Below are 17,392 nucleotides of genomic sequence, written 5' to 3'. Positions count from 1 at the left end.
ACTGTCTCCACCTCTTGATTTCCCCCTTCCCTCCATCTTTCTCCCCCTTCAAGCTCAACTTAGACTACCTTTTCCTCCACCTTCTCTCCTCCTCTTGCTAGAAAGCATTAAGGACTAATAATAGTGCGCGGTGGAAGCTCAAGTCATGACACATGAAAGGGATTCGAAGGAGCATAAGAACAGTGGCTGGTGCTCATTGCTATATTTCAAAGTCTTGTCATTGTGGTAAACTGAGCCTTTGGCTAATCTCCCGTGTGTGTAAACACTGGAGTAGATAGTCTGATGAAAGGAGTCTCTCAAAGAGGCACAAAATCCAATATGAAATCTGACTCTGGTGGAAATAAGACCTGGATACAAAGATGCACATATATAGAAAGACAGCTGCATGTGTGTGCAGGGTTTTACAAAGGCACTAAGATTTAATTATGCTGCAAAATATAATTCTGGAAAGCTATAGCTAAACAGTAATATATTGCAAACAGCAGCAGATTAATAATGAATAACCCCCTGTCATAACATCAGTATTGCTGAAATGTGCAGGAATAATGCAGGACTTATAAACCTCTGAAAACCTATTTCCATATTCTTACCATGCAACTTATAAACACACAGAAACAGCTTGTTTACTGAGTGAAACCACACAGATCACAGAGGCACATCTGTGCACAAGCAGCATCACAGCTGCAAGAGATAGAATGAGTGAGAATAAGGTAGCCTGACAGAGAGTGAGATCAGAGCGCGTGATTTACTGACACACCACCCAAGCTTAGCATACACCTGTAGTACATAACACTGCTCACACTCTTCCCCACTCCCACTACAGCAACAGCAGCAGCGACAGGCTCTCCTGCGACCCCACACTGACACCTGGTGGCTCCACGAGGCGGCAGATCATCACATGCCACTACAGTCTCAGCTGCCCCTGTGCCCCTGAGGAGCCACAACGTCATCCTCGCACTCTTCAAAACACATCGTGCCACTGTGTGGCTTTCACAGCACTATTTAAGACAAAAAAACGGTTGTGTGTCTTCCTTTGAATTCTGTCACACGACTGCTAGACCTTGAAAGCAGATACAGTGATGGCAAGGAAAAAAGGAAAAGGTGTAACCCAATTTCAGGACAGTCAGTTTATTGAACAGCAAATTGTGACAGGGAACACAATATTTTGTTTGTTTTTTTTCAGTCACATTGTCAACAATGTCTCAGACAAATGTGTCATTCACCACACATATTCATTAACTCCCTCTTGGCCACAGAGAGATTTTGTAGATGGACAGTGGGGTGAGGGTCCTTCATTAGTTTTAAAGTGCTATAATGCACAATTCCTCTTGGAGGAAGACAACAGAGGCTGTGAAGACACCCCAGAAGGCCTCCAAGGTCCTTGCTTGCATCATACATTGTGTTTTTTTGTCTCTTGTGTTTATATTTTCTAGTGTGTGTGGCTTCTACTTATTGCATATCAGTGAGCTGGTTCATGAATTGTTTCAGTGAATGTGTAAAGCACAAATCTTTAGATTAAAATGTAATAAACTCTTCACTATAATTATAATACATCTTATAATATCTAAGATACATTCTTATATCTGATTTAGAATATGTAGGCGATATACATTTTGTGGTTAACTGCTGATGGGTGACATAGTGGACACCATCGCGTGGGTCTCTTATTGTTACCTCTCGTCTCAGCCCTATGGATCAAGTTTTACAGACATAGATAAACTTTCTTATAATAATCTCAATCGACATCTCCACTGAAATAAATCAGACTGTAATCCGTGTCTGCAAAAGCAGCACATTGTATTCTGAGGACTCTGTCTGAGTATATTTAAAGTGGGGCATGTGTTCTCTTGTGCCTAATAATCCTTTGTGCTTTCTTTGATTGTACTGTTTACACTCTAAGTCATACATTTGGTGTTTTAGAGCTCCTCTGCATTCACCTGCAGCCCCAGCTGTGGATGCCAGGGACAGAAAATGGCAGAGGAGTGAGACAGATAGAAGGAAAGAGGGGAGAGAACGTGGGTCCGACAATAAAAGAGAAAAATACCGCAGTGTCACACTAACAACTACACATCAACTACAGCACTACACAGTCAGACACACACATACATACATAACCAAATGCACAAGGTCAGTGAAAATTCACAGCTGAGTTAAACAAAATGATTTGCACAACATTTTCAAGATTCAACCGAAGAAACAGATTTTTTTTTTTAAATCTGAAAACAACAAGGGGGGCGGGAAGGCTCAAAAATCATAACAATAATCTCAACAACACAAAAATAGGCATTTTGATCACAATTACAGCATATATGAGATGAACTGGCAATCGGAATGTTGAAAAGCTACAACAGTAATTTATAATAAAAGACAAGCACACACACACGAGTCGACAGGTGGTTTTTTGCCGTTTTCCCGTGGCTCAGGTGTCATCTGTCAACACGGCTGGAGGTGCCAGTCGATGTCTAGCAGTTCTGTTGTCCCTCCTTGACCTATGGCTTTCAGTTAAGACATTGATAACTCTGAGATTCCCTAGCTAGCATGTGTTTCAGTTGGCGCAGCCTTGGTCGTTAGTGCCGTCAATGTCAGATTGCACCTCATGAATGAAGCACCATTCGAGAAGACATGTTAGATTTACAGTCAGATGTCAGCAGGTCCCTACTGGCCTTTCCCAGGCTGTATTACATTTCATTTCACTTCCAGAACTGTTTAAGCAGCGCCAAAGGTCATTCACTTAATACTAACTATGTTTCTATCATCATTATATGATGCTCAATTTGGTCCTAGTTGTTAAAACTGTAGGAAACAGGACAATAGGTTGATCCAACTTAACCAATAGCTCAGGAGAAATGGCACCTCCACAGAACCATTCTAGATCTACACTAGTGTTCCCCTTTGCATACAGTAAAAAAACCCTCATCAATATGCTGCGTTAAGGTTCAAATGATGCTTGTTGCATTAAAACACGTTCCTTCATTTGATATGTCCACACCTTCATAAAGTAAAATCACCACAATATGGATTTAAGGGGGGGATTGGAGAGGTAGGTGTGCAAATAAGCCATCATGTACAAAACAAACAATAAATCCTAAAACATAAAGTTCATATCTTCTGCATATGTACAATATAGTTAAGGTGGACACTTTGACACAGAAAAAACAACACATACAAATATATAGTGCTATACCGCCTATTAGAAAGGAATATAGATAAATAGATCTCACTCCCACAAATGATAATACATTGAAATGTTGCATCGCGTTTCTACAGTGCAACAGTACAATTGACGAGCTGCTTGAACAGTGGGAGCGAGGAAGGAATGTGATTGGATAGTACACATCAAAGTCACCTTGATCTCCGGTGAGATAAACCAATAGCAGGGCTTCAGTGTTGTGATGCATAAACAAGATACGACAGGGCTGCTTTCCCTAGCAGCTTTAAAGCAAACAAAACCTCTAAAGCAAACAAGCTGAGATGTTTGGTAAAAATCATAGAACATTAAAAACACATTGGTTTAATTTTCTGATAAAGAAAGGTCTATCATTAGCTCTTTGGGTCCTGCCACTGGATTCAAGTTCGGACAAAGAATTTAAATTGAGTGTGAACTCATCTGTAAACAATAATAATTATGTCTGGATCTAAGGGATTTGAACTGCTCCAGTGAAGGTTTTACTGGCTCCACAATGGATGACTGTACTCATGAGGCCTCAGCATGTGATGTCTGGCCATTTGTCAGCTTAATTACTAAATATCTACTAATAATCTGGCATTCTATTAAAATGACTTTTCAGCCTTTTGGTGTTCACAGCTTTCATCTGAATACACAATGAATCACACAGGGCAGAAAACTGCTGCCGCTCCGCTCTCTCTAAGGACTGAACATTTTGAAAGCATGCAGCACTTCTGGCCACAATCCAATCAGTGATGTGACAGCAGGTGTTTTTCTTCAACCCTCAAGGGAAAACCCCTGCTGTGACATCACTGATTGAGCTGTGACCACAAGTACAGTTTTGACCCAAAGAAAGAAGCATTGGGGCCATTTTAAACAATGTGCACATGCAGTTCTGCAGTGAATAATGCCCAAATGTTGTACAGCATTTCTTCAGTCTAGGGTGTGACTACAACAGGAGATATCCTTTTCACAGAGGCAAAACAGTCCAACCATTGTGGTAGCACTAAATATCAAATGGAACCTGATCTACTTAAAAAGCCAAGGCAATCTGCTCGGAGCTGAATGGTTGAGTTCATTACAACCACTTACAGGAAGGGAAGTGGCTTCTCAAGAAAGATTATAGGGGGCGTGCTGTCACATCAACACATTCCCTGTGTTCTTTGTCTGAAAATGAGGCCTACTGTAGATTTTGCTCTATTTCTAAATAGACTATCTTTTAAGACATAAGGTCTGGGGGAATTCTTTGAATACATTTTTTTTTCCGTAAATATCAGATTTTTCTCAATCGTCAAATATCTTAGATCTAAAATATGTGCATTTAATTTAGCTAGATATGGTGTATAATTTCCAATAGATCATTATCTCTGTCTTTCAGAGAGTAATGCTGTTTAAAACTAGTGTAGTGCTTGCAGAAGTGCAGCAACCAAGGGCAGTACATGTACTTTGAAATATTCGACAATCATATTAAAAAATGCTGCATTTATAAAGCAATATTCCTTTAAAACTGATATTTGTGGCTTCATTTCCAGAGAGCTAGCTCAGCGTGCCTACTGGATTGTTGTGTGCCACCACAGGCAGCTTGGCAAACAAAGGCTCCCTCCTAAACTATTTCAACATTCAACACAACAAATTTAAAACAAAATGTACTGATCAGGCCGTGCTCTGACCCGTCAAAAAAACATTTTCAGAATGAGATGAGTCCTCACGCAGTTGGTGAAGCATTGTGGGAGGGAAAGGCAGAAAGGAGGCGCTTCTTAGTTGTCTTTTTTAGGCAACAAGCTGAGGAGAAATTCACCCACACCCAGGAAGTAGATCACCTGGGCAATGCCAAACAGAGGTGCAATGACCAAGGCTCGACAGTAGGCTCCCTTCAGAAAAGCTGACGGACCCTCATTACGCAGGATTTTCCTAGAGAGCAAAAAACAAATAAAAGTTATTAAAAGTGCACTAGTTCTGTGTCAGTTTGTATGGCATTTTTTTCTCTCTATGTATTGGTATTTTCTAAACAATCTAATGGCAAGCCTGCTGTAGTGGGCTCAGTTTTAAAGCTACAGTGAATATTCTGATCAATTTTGCAACTCGAAGACAGGCTTCTGCAACCTTTACTAATAAAAAAACAAACAATGTCGGAATGGAGTCGCAAACCTTATTTTCAGCCTTACAGTGAAAATAAAACAGTCTAAGTCTAAGTTAGCCTACCAACATGACTAATAGGTCATAATGAGCATCCATTAATATAATTTTGTCAGAATTCAGTGAGGACCCAATTGCAAATGAGAGGCTGGACCCCAAATAAATATCTCAGGAGACTTTCAATTGAAAGCTAGCCTAGCTGGGGAAACTCAAAACTGGACTTGAAGTTGGCAAAAATTTGATTTTTATACGCTGGACTCTAGGTATGCCGTGTATTAGCGATAGCTATATATACAAATTGCACCAAAAAAATGGAAATGTAAAAAATGTATTGTTTCATTTCGTATAACTTTTCTGTCACAGCCAAAGGGAGCTATTGCAGATGGCCTGAAGAGCCAAATGTGGGCATTTTCAAAGGAGTCTCTTGACCTCTGATCTCAAGATATCTGAATGGTAAATTGGTTTCTATGGGTACCAACAAAACAAAAATTGCAACAACTTATATAAGTGAGCATGAGAATGCTCATCTTATACTTCCATCATACGATTCTATTCTCTTACACACGTTCACAATTTAATTTAATACATTTATTATCTTTATTTCTATTTCTTTAATCTTCTGGTTTTCAGCTTTCATATGTGTACACCACTTCTATGTGGTATCTACTGTTAAACCTTTTATCTACCCCTAAACCTACCCTGTACCCACGGTTCTAAAAGATGGTAGATGGGTGTTGGTAAATGTTTTAATAAGGGTTTGTTATCTCTGCTGTGGTTTCATTGTTTTTTGTGTGTTGAGATACTCTTGTGTCACAATGCCCTTTAAATCCATTTTAACTTGACTTGACTATGCACACACAGTATCACACATGCTGCAGCAGTAAAGACATAATGAGGTCACCTGATACAGTCAGTCACTCCGCTGTACGTGTCTTCTGTGCTCCCTCTGTTCAGCGACTGAAGTCTAGTCTTTATCACTGCAACACACAGAGCTCAGGTGAATATGTAACATCAACTTAAGGCGCAGACATTGCTGTAACAATGTTCACAGTCCCCCTGCTCACCATCGACAGGGTTGACAGCAACAGCCGCCGTGCTCCCTGCAAGACAGCCTGATATAAATGACACGTAGAAAGGAGCAGGCCCGTCTACGCCTCTTTTGCCCAGGTTGTTCAGGTTGGCAAAAAGAGGGAAATAGATGATGGAGAAAGGAACATCCCTACAAAAAAAAGAAATAAAATGATAAGAGACAATCTCACACAAAGTCGTGTAGTTCATTGCAGTTGTTTAGTAAAACTAGAGATGGGAAAGAAGAAGTTGTTCCAGTTGAGAACCATTGATCTATTTTAGTCATGTGCCGCCGAGCTTATCAATTTCCTTTATTGCGACTGGCATGTTTTTCTTGCAGAAAGAAGGAATCATGGCAGACAGGAAGAAACAGCACAAAGCGTGGCTTCATTTTACGAAGAAAGATGACAATAATGCTGCTTGTAATGTCTTTGAAATGATCATTTCAAGCAGGGGTGGAAACAGCAGCAATTTGCTGAAACATTGTTCCATGCAGCACCGGCTCTATTTGACACACTTCACACAAGTTCCACTGCTTCCCAGCAGAGCAGCACGTCTGTTGCCAAGGATAATATCCTGTTATGATAGAATTATTGCCACACAGGCAGGCTGAGAAGAATTTTACTTTGACTTAGAAAACCTGAATGAATGCAAATGCTGTACAAATATTTAATTTCATCCCCACAGGGTACTAAAACCGTTGCACTGACACTAAAAACCTGTGTGGATACTTTTTCTTGATCAGGAATCAATAAGGGGGTCGATAAAGTATCAGACTGATAAGCAGAATTATTATTGGTACTGGTATCAATAAAATCATATTAATTCCCATCCCTAGGTTGCCAGATCTGTCTTACCTGAGCAATGTGGCACCAAGCCCCTTATACAGCCCAGCAATGCCCTTTTCCCTAAATAACTCTCTGGTGAGCTGCATGGCTGTTGGGGACTTTGTCTCCACAGTACCTGCTGGCACCGTCTCTGGCATCAGCTTCCTCTGAGCAGCTATGGAGCAAAAGAAACACAACATCATTAACAGCAAAAGCTCCATACAAAGCTACAAGAAACATGCAACATTAAGAACATTTATGTGGGCAGACATTTTGGATGCTTAACAGTAAGAAGAATCCAGAATAAAGCTGTTGTAGTATCTGACATGACCACACGAGGCCGCTGTTCTTATAGTTTATTCCCTTACCCGCCATCTGGACTTAATTTCCTCTTACCAATTCTTCCAGCATCTTGGAGCTGGATTTTCAGCATCTCCATAGGAGTTGTGACAATAACCTGCAACAAAACCAAAATAAAGGATTCAGGTACGGTGTTAACTTCTGCACACTGTGAACAAAAACTGATAATTGAATGTGTCAGACAAAACATGTGTCCAGTCTAAATCTACTGGCATCAATTAGCTACATGTCAGCTCTTGTTTTCCTCTTTAATCCATGCAGTAGTAACTAGTTAACTGGATTAAGAGTGAGATGGCCATGTTCTCAGCCGCAATCTTAATCCAAGGTCTGCTGCACTTAATCTAATCACGTTCCTTAGCTTGAAGCCTTTGCCCTCATTGACAAGAGGCATTTCCCTCTGACTCACTCACTCCGTGCACATGGCCAAGCACTCACACAGCGTCTTATCTGATCACTCAAATCCAGCTGCCTGTGTATCGGCTGCTAACAGGACAACATTTTAAGTGATTACAAATCATTCATATAAATGAAACAAAACAGGTCACACTCAGATCACAGATAACAGGGACAATCTACAGAGACAAACTGCGAGCATGTTTCTGCAACTACCTCCACTCATTTAAACATGCTCGCGGTTAATTCTAGCTGCAGGCAGTGATAAATGAGGCGATGGCTGAGGCCCAGTTGTGTGTATGTGAGCTGACACTGGCAGTGCTAAAGGGAGCAGTTCCAGATGGAGAACAGGAGGACACAATTAAAGCGGCACCTCACTTACTCACTCACCTGGCATGTACCTGCCCCGCACCCAGCCAGCATCTCTTTAACCAGAGTAAGTTTTCTGAAAGAAAATAAAAAAGATGCCATCAGATCAGATAAAAGCAAGCACTAGACTGACAGAGCCAGACAACTTTATTTCTACAGGCCTCGAAAAAAGGAGTTGTCACCACCTGTGCTGGTGATGCTAATCTTTGTCTTCTAAATCAACATGTCAGGCGCAAGGGCAGATTAATAATTCACAAGGAGAGCGGCAGGGCCAGACAAGTCAATCATTCATCAGCTTCCATGTTTGTCACCTCAGAGATGGAGATAGATGTCCTGGGAACCTTCAGGTTTATCTACGTAGACAGTGCTCAAGGGGGACAATGGGTGGGTGATTGATTTCAGCAACACCAGATGATGGTAGCTAAGGGTTGACGTGCTAATTTTACTTGGTAACGTGATACAATTTTGTATTTTTAAACCTGACCGTTGACAAAGCACTGTGAAATGCCCAGTGCCTCGGAAGATAGGACGGAACAGTGGAGGATTTACTGGAGCCTTAGTGAGAACATAGACAGCTAATGTGTCAGGTTACATGTTAGTAAACACACCAGGTGAAACCACAGTGTAAATGAGGGGGAATTGGTGTGTGCCTGTCAGCACTTTCATGCCTCACCCATCCTTGGAGAGGTGATGCCTGAAGAAGTCGTTGGCAGCCAATTTGATGGCTTTCTCTGGCGTAACTAGTGTTAAGTTCACCGCAGCTCCTGGGACAGAGAGCAAGAAAGAGAGAGACACAAAGAAGAAAAGGAAAAAAACAGAGAAGGGAGCAAGAGAGTCAGCGATAATTGCCTGTAGCAGTGAGACACAAATCCTTGTATTTGATGTCTGAAGCTTTTCTATGAAGCTGAAAGTAATTAGAACCCTATGCTACCAAATAGCTTTGATGCTTTCTTTTTTTTTTTTTACACTTCAGTGAGCGCACACATTAATCACAAGAATCTAAAAATAAAAACTCACCTCGGTACATCCCAAAATACCCCTCTGACCGGATGGTCTTAATAAGGCAGTCTGACCTGAAACACAACAGTCATGGTATGTTAGTTAGTATGGAATCTGGTGACAAGCTGAGTGATTCTGCTTAGTCCAGCGGTATGTGTATATGTTTATTTGCAAAAGTAAATAGAGAAATGTCATACATGCTGGTGTAAAGGCGAGATCCATTTTGCTGGTTTTGCAAGCGAGTCTTGGCCAAGTCAATGGGAAACACACAGGTCACTCCAATTAGGCCAGCGATCCCCCCATTGATCAATTTGGCAGGCAAACTGGACAAGAAAAAAAAAATGAAATATGAGGTCAAGTTATGAAAACAAGGCCACAGTGATGCTGTATTTGTAGTCGCTCCACATTCCACTTTACCTGATTTGCTTGTCAGCCATTTATCTGAAGCCCTGGCTGGTCAAAGTGTCAATCTGTCTGTTAGCTTGTCACTCGGTGGTCGTCCTTGTCTGTTTGTTACAGTAGTGTGTTGCAGTTCAAGTGGGATTATGTAGTGAGATTGTGCTTTGTCCACTTGTGTTAGTTCAAGTAAGCAGATATCTGTAAAGAAATATGAAAGGTCACATTAAACACTCTATGTTTCCATTAACAGAAACATTACAGCAAAATAAAGGATCGGTATATTAGAGTTAAAAGTTAAATGAAAGCAATCTAGAAAGGCTCACATCAGGGGAGATTAATGCAGAGGCAGGCTGGGCACGCACATGCAAATCATGGGAGTGCTCCTGCTTAATGACGTGACTCAGTGAGGAGAGAGGAAAGTTTCTGCTGTTTGAAAACTCTGATACCTTTGTCATACTTGGCATGTGACACTCCACTTCAGGGGTTCTGACAACGCTGGGTAAACATGTTCTTATGGACTTCCTTCTCTGTGCTATATGTTATTGCATATCCAGAAAAGAGTGAAAGTTATCAATCCTAACTTGTTTTTATCGACACCACTGGATGAGGGCCATCCTAAATATCGGGACGTAGCTTCTAGTTACCACCTAAAATACACAATATCCAAAAAGAAATATTCACAAAGTACTGCAAAAGATACCCCACTGTGAAACTGTGTATGATTCTTTTCAGTGCTCCACATAAAAACGCGTTTTTACCACACAAAACAGTCCCAAATAATGCCTTGGTATTTCACTGTGTACAGGGAAGACAGATTTCTGCAAAAACGAAAACCTTCCCAGTGAGGGTTGAGGTCTGACCTTTCTGGCTCTACGTACTGAGCATACAAATGGATAAATTAGACTTGGACTATACTGCATGTCTTGTGTGAGTTGTGTGAGCCGTTTCAATATGAACGGTCATTTTAAGGGTGAAGTATACCTTTAAGTCTTAAAGCCTGGAAGGAATCGTGACTCTCCTCCCATGTGTGCTGTAGACTAAACCAAGCCCTGACTTACAGGTGGTTTGGCAGGTAAGCAGTATCAAACCCAAGCAAGGGAGAAGCAAATCCTTACAACTGAGAAGCTTGAATAATTGCTATTATTTTTTTGTCCATCATCCACCTGAATCAGTCCTACAGTTGATGAGCAAAAACTCTTTATGTTTATGTATCCAAAAAAAGGGACATCAGCACAAGATAAATGTCCATAGTTAACCACTGCACAGCATAACTAGGCGACATTATTGACAGCTCCTTAAAAATAGTGTTAGTGATCAGCGTAGAAGGACCACTTTGTTAAAACAAACCTATAATCACTGCAACATCTGTGTGTGTCCTTGAACACTCGTGTTTTATGCATGAGCTCTCTCATTGTGAGGCGGTAGTCGTACTGAAAAGGAGAAGCTCTATTCGCTGCGTGCTAAAACAATCATTTCTGAGCAAACAGAAGAAATATGTCTGAAGATGCTCCATATTTTAGGTACAGAATGCCCTCATTGTAAAAAGATGCTTCCCATTTCCCCTTTCATTCTCTCCACCCCCTTCATCCACCAATCACAACCTTCCTCTGCGAGTGCAGCCCGCCTCCTCCTCTCTCCTCCTCACCGGCCCTCCCCCATCATTTCCCTCAGTCACGAGTCACGACTCACAAATAAAGCTTTTCCGTCCAAGATCGTTGCTGACTTGTGGGTTTCTTTATAGAGAGCATCTGTGCTCATATGACTCCAACATCACTAATTTCTCAGATTCAGTTTCAGAGAGATTTCACAGTATGCATTGATGTTTAGGTTTCTGATAACTGTATCCAGGCATGAATGCAGCTGTGGTCTGCTATGTTTGGTTTGGATGGGGACTTGAGGCCCCCGCTGGCTGCTCCAGAGGTGGAAAAGGGAGGAGGAGAGGGGGATTCAGAGCAGGTCACAGAGTCGCCTCTCTGCTCTCTGTTGGCTGGGTTTTCCCTCTCCTCCCTAGAGCTCCACACAGATAACTTCACAGCTCTCCTCTATCTATCATCAACCTCACTATTTTCTCATCCTGCTGTGATACGGAGCCCACCATTTCACTATGAGCATGCAACTTTTGTTTCCCTGTTTCCTGCCACTAACTTCCTCCTGAACTTAACTGCACAGTCAGCACACTCATTCTCCTCAAACAATAATTCACAGCTATATGTTCTGTTAGTAATGGGACTGAGGAGATAATGTATGGGTTGTGAGAAACGCTGCAGTCTTACATGAGTCACCCATCAAACCGACATCTCCCTCATTCTCTATCATGCTCACGGCTTTATTCGTCTACTTCAGTTAATGCACACCACCACTGTGTCTGCACCAGGACATTTATTTGACCCTCTGTCATAGCCTGGCTGGACTGTCTTGTCATGACAATTGGAGTCTGTATGGAAACAACACGCCTCAGTGTACAGAGTCCACAGCACAGTGGCATTGCTCATCATCAAAATCTCCAAGGAATTCCTTGTATTCGCACAGCAGGAGAGCAAAATAACAAACTGTCAGGAAACTGCAGTGAAACAGTTGTTTCTTCTCTCAAAACCTCACATAGCCAAATCACTACACCACTTTAAAGTCTGCAAAGGACTGCAAGGTCACTTTTCAATTCAGTTCACTATCAAAGAGGAAGGTCACTTCAAGTAAGGCTTGTGTATTGGAAAGAATCTGTCTATATTATACATGTCATAATACAGAGGTTACAATATGACAACTCTGTCAGCAAGGTCATATATTGCGATTTTTTAAAAGTCTGATATTACAGAAAACTGTCATTGTATAAAGAATGCACCAGCATATGCATAATGTAGGATAACAAAGCATATTTTGCAATATAGCATTACTCAAGTGTATCAATACTTTATTACGCCCCTAACTTCAAGACAAAACTCTAATTTAAAAGGACTGAAAACTTTTTTATGAAACTAGTAGGGCTGTATCAAATAGTTTGAAACTGTAAGCATAATATTAACAGTCAAATTCTAAATCAACGTTCAAATGCTGCATTAGTGTTTGACAATTGAACAAATATTTCAGTTATCGTGTTTGGCTGAGACCATTACCAATTTGTTTTTTGAGGGTGATTTTTGTCTTCTTTTTTTCCCCCCTGGATCCTCTGGGGCTTCACATCCCTCTCCCAAAGTGGCCAACAGCATCATTAAACATGACGACAGACATCTGAAGTTTAATTTGGAAAAAAAATAAAAACGGTACATTTGGTACAGCCCTACAAACTGGCCAACCACAACTGACTTGTAACATCTGACTTTCATCATCAACAACACGTACACACATACATTCACACAGAGGTCGTATTTTGAGTTTTCACCTCTAGAGCAGATAAGCACAGATGAGTAAATAATAGACAAGGTGATTGTGCAACTCGGCTGCCATGCAAAACCTTGAACTTAACAACTTAACTGAGCCATTCAATGAAATCACTTGATTAGAGGGCTAGAGGGGGGGGGGGGGGGGGGGACTAACTGCAACAGATAACAGTTAGTTTTTGACCCTTGTTCATCATTTCAACTTGAACAATGAGGCAATAAACACTGCTTTACTGGCAAGGATACTGAAACCTTCAGTAAGCAGCAGGCAATCTTCTTTTGCTAGATGTTAGAATATTAAATCCCTAAAACTCCCAACTTAATCTTTGAAATATCAAAAACAGGTTCACAGTCCAATGCTTATATAATGGTAAATGCTTATAGGTATTGTGTGCAATGATCCAGTTCATGTAATCCTTCAGAGGAGAAGGAGTGGGACTCTCTAGGCACTTCACAATTCAATTTTATTTGATTCCAATCCAGGGCTACAATGTGATTACGAAACAATTACCAGGGCATCTTAAAGCAAAAAAAATCTGCAGCTACTTATGCTCAGTCATCCTCACCAAAACTCAAGAAGAAGCTTAGTTTAGATTGTAAACATCTTACAAGATTTGTTCCAGGTGATCATAATGTCAAGAAGTGGCTTTCAAATTCCCATAAACACATAACCTTTCAGGGGAGGGATTCACTCTGCACCACCACTTCTACAGGAGGGGCAGTGGGTGTGTCTGCAAACAGCTTTACATATAATTTATGAATGAAACCATGTTATATGAAGTGCAATACTGTAATAGAATAATGTGTCAAACACAAAGATGACAATGAGTTGATTTTTGACTCACATGAAAAGTCAGTTGATTATTGTGTAATTAAGATATTATGTAATTGAGAAATAAAGAAATTCAAATAATAAAGTATGCATAACAAAAGCAATTAGATCTTTTCTGGAAAAACTTTTCATTCAAATTAACAAGATCAAGCCCTTACTGTGCATTTTAGGAAATTAAGATTTATACTGGTGTAATAGCTGGTAAAAGTAACATTTCATGTAACCTTTTTCTTGAAATGAATTATTTTTTATTTTTAAGCATCCAACGTTTAATTAAATGAAAGAGTGACAGGCCTTTATCTACTCTGTTCACAAAACAAAGATAAGAAGCTTTTCTTTCCAAACATACACAACAGTATGTCAGTAGTGCATTCCAAAGCTGACAATACTGGATCAGTACTCGTGTAAATAAGAAATTAGGTGGAAAGCATGCATGTTGCTAGCTGCTTCCACTAATCTCTCCGAGGCACATCCCAGTGACAAAAGACTTAGAAACAGATAAATCTAACCCTGCAGACACTGAAATCCTGGAGACAAATCCATGCCAGTTAATTTCCAATGCAAAAATCAATGCAAAATCCTCTCTTGTATTCAAATCAACCAGAGAATTTACCTTAACCATCACAGCTCCTTGGCTACCTCTGTGTCTCTGAGTGCCAAACAGAGTAAAGGTCTTGCTGAAGAAATGACAATCAGTTTGTTGAAAGACAGGAGGAAGTGAGCGGCTGGTTAGGGTGACAAAGCACTTGGGTAGTCAGCACTTCGCTCACGTGACTGTGAGAGAAAGGAAAATTACACAGCTTGCTCTGAGCTAATGAGGAAGGGTCTGTTGTTACCAGTCCATCTGTGTCACATGCACTGGTTTGATTAACACGCTGTGAGCTCTAAGTCATCAACAGAAGAGCTGCACTGACAAATGTGTTCCTGCAATCCTCTATCAGATGTCAAGTACTTCTCTGAGCTGAAAAGCACAGATCTCTATAATACAACTCAATCTGCCCACTTTTACATCCATTCTGGAGACATTATTTTCTATATAAGCATACATTTGAATCTGCATACCTCCTACAAGCTTGTATTATCCAGCTTGATATTGCTCATGTGTGCATGATGATTCATTTATTCTATTGTAGGATATGATTGGGTTTTAAATAGTTCTATGCACCGACAGCTGTATGTCTACTGTTCTTCACATAAACCTGACAGCTGCTGTGTTGCTGTTATCATGCTTTTTTTAAATAACTGTTTATGAGATGCAGTCTATTTTTGGACAGCTACAGCACTGTGGAAACAAGGGATGAAATTTGTGGTGTCACAGATAAATCTGATTACTATTCCCTCTTCCCTACAGCATCAGGATTATCAACCTAATTCCTACTTATGAAAGCTCTCTCGCAATCTCCATTTACAACCAGTGGAGTGCACATTATGATCTGGATACACAGTGATGCATTGCCACTACAGGTGCTCTACACATTGCAGCCATTAAACTTTCACAGTTATGCATTGTAACAACCTGCTGTAGATAAAAAAAAACAAGCTTGCTTTAACTTTCAAGCAGAACAAATGCCCCTTCAGTGCAGAGAGGTGGTGTAGTGTTTAGTCCCTCCTCTGGTACCACAGGTATCTCTGGTGCCCCAGTTTTAAAGTCACCTGGGGCAGCATTTCCTCTGTTTTCCAACCTCTCAGCTTTCCCCCAACCGTGATAGGAAAATAATGATACCACTGTGTCTGGACTTCTTTTAGAAAGAAAGATAAATTGAGGTATCTGGTAACAGTTTTGCAGATTACAGTAAGGCCTTGAATGGCCTGGAGGACTATAACTTTCACACAGGGGCACAACATTTTCCCACAGCATGGCTTTTACGCCATTTCCATAAACCAGTGACATTTAGCAGTGTTTCGCCACTGGGATTTAGCATACTTTAAGGAAAAGCTATGTGGGTGTAGCCCTGCATGCAGATTGAATTAATATTTTGCACAAGGTTGCCTACTGAATGAGAGTAACACAATGTTTTCATCGCCTTTGAAAATCAAGATCAGTGTTACAAAACAGCTACAACAATTCCATAGGAAAGCACAGGATGTCACCCTACACCCAAGAATGGCTCACCTCATCAATTATTTCAAGGCTGCAGGGTTGCTTTATTACACTGCCTGGCCTCATCATAACCTCCCCAACACACTGGCTAAAAAGTTACTTCTTTTCAAAGCTCTTTGGCATCTTGCTCAGCAGTTAAATGTTCCCTTCTGTGAGGAGTTCAAGGCCTCAGCAGAGAGGAGGAGCAAACAGAATAGCAAGGTGGGTAAAATAGAAATAGCCCTTCTTTTCATCCTGTCCTAAGAAGTCACAGTATGTTAATGTTTAGCCGGAGTCTGCCTGTCAGAGGCGAACGCCTTCAGTTTTCTCTACCAATGAAAAAGGAGGTGGGTACAGTTTAAGTGGGTTTACCCTCCACTACCAACATCCGAGCCCACATGATAATTACACCCTCACTACTACTGAGCGGAAGCCGGCAGAAAGCGGCCGCAGTGGCCCCTCGTACGGCTGGGAGACATTCGGGAACTGCCCCCGGTTGCTGTGCGGTAACAAAAACCCAGCATATAAACTGATAATGATAGTAAATACCCGTTACACCTGTCAGCAACAGCTCGTCGGTTTTATGGGTAACGTTATATATGACAAGGCATATTAACCGGCATATTAACGAGCCGAGTAAAACCGTTATTCATTCGTGATTCATAACGGTCACATTCATAACCGTTTAAACTGACATTCTAACGGTCTACAGTAGAACAGTCCGCCGTTAATGGATAATCCACCATATGAAGCGTTAAAATATGCTAGTGTTTCCACATAACGGAATATGATTTTGCTGTCTCTCACATCGAAGCGATAACACATACAATCACAATACAAGCTAGCTTTTCATCTCCATGTTTTTATAAAATAGGACATTTAGCAAACAAATGTCGCCTTCACGTTATTCCCAGGTGAGATTTTAACGGTTTACAACCAATACAAGACACATTTTCTGGACAAGACAACCGCCACGATTCACAACAAGACCTTTAATGCATCCCGGTATCTATACATACCACATAGAGCCGTTTCCGTTATTTCCCCCGGTGTGGTTGAAGTGTGAAATCAGAGCCTTTAGTGTGTATCTTTGGCTGACAGACCGACAATAGCTAACCTACCGGTGTTACTAGGATTTGAGTCCAGTGGAGGGAGGTAGAGGAGGTGGGAGCTAGAGCAGGGAGGGAGGGGGAGCAGCCGGGCTGGCGATGGAGTAGGACATGGATAAAAAAAAAAAAGAGGAAAAAAATAGAAAAGAGATTTTAAACAAGGGGTCCTCTAGTGGTATGTAGTAGAAGTACAGACATATTTTTTATTTGCAGTAAAGGTGTAGAGGGTGGGGGATGGGGACCAACGTCATCGTGACGATTCATCTCAACCCTATGACCT

The 17,392-nt window shown here is 41.0% G+C and overlaps 1 protein-coding gene across 1 annotated transcript; it reads right to left on the bottom strand.

Moving 5' to 3' along the window:
* Positions 1-988: 988 nt before the first annotated feature.
* On the bottom strand, positions 989-17,182 carry slc25a22a (solute carrier family 25 member 22a). Its single transcript, XM_059334673.1, has 11 exons — positions 17,023-17,182; positions 9,736-9,915; positions 9,516-9,641; positions 9,337-9,392; positions 8,993-9,083; positions 8,341-8,395; positions 7,594-7,654; positions 7,228-7,372; positions 6,367-6,521; positions 6,204-6,279; positions 989-5,077 (listed from the first exon to the last, which is right to left on the bottom strand). Exons 2-11 carry the CDS (start codon positions 9,753-9,755, stop codon positions 4,924-4,926), a joined length of 939 nt encoding a protein of 312 aa, XP_059190656.1. The 5' UTR covers positions 9,756-9,915; positions 17,023-17,182; the 3' UTR covers positions 989-4,923.
* Between the last annotated feature and the right edge of the window lie 210 nt (positions 17,183-17,392).

Source organism: Centropristis striata, chromosome 6, assembly GCF_030273125.1.
Source record: "Centropristis striata isolate RG_2023a ecotype Rhode Island chromosome 6, C.striata_1.0, whole genome shotgun sequence".
Classification (NCBI taxonomy): domain Eukaryota; kingdom Metazoa; phylum Chordata; class Actinopteri; order Perciformes; family Serranidae; genus Centropristis; species Centropristis striata.
Note: the sequence above shows the minus strand (reverse complement) of the source record. Positions and strands in the feature narration are given on the sequence as shown.

Bases quoted from the DNA above. Each gene is read 5' to 3' on its own strand.
- slc25a22a (XM_059334673.1), bottom strand. From the start codon at position 9,755: ATGGCTGACAAGCAAATCAG. The intron at 9,642-9,735 runs GTAAAGTGGAAT...TTTCTTGTCCAG, and splicing joins ATGGCTGACAAGCAAATCAG to TTTGCCTGCCAAATTGATCA. The intron at 7,655-8,340 runs GTGAGTGAGTAA...GTTTTGTTGCAG, and splicing joins GCGGGGCAGGTACATGCCAG to GTTATTGTCACAACTCCTAT.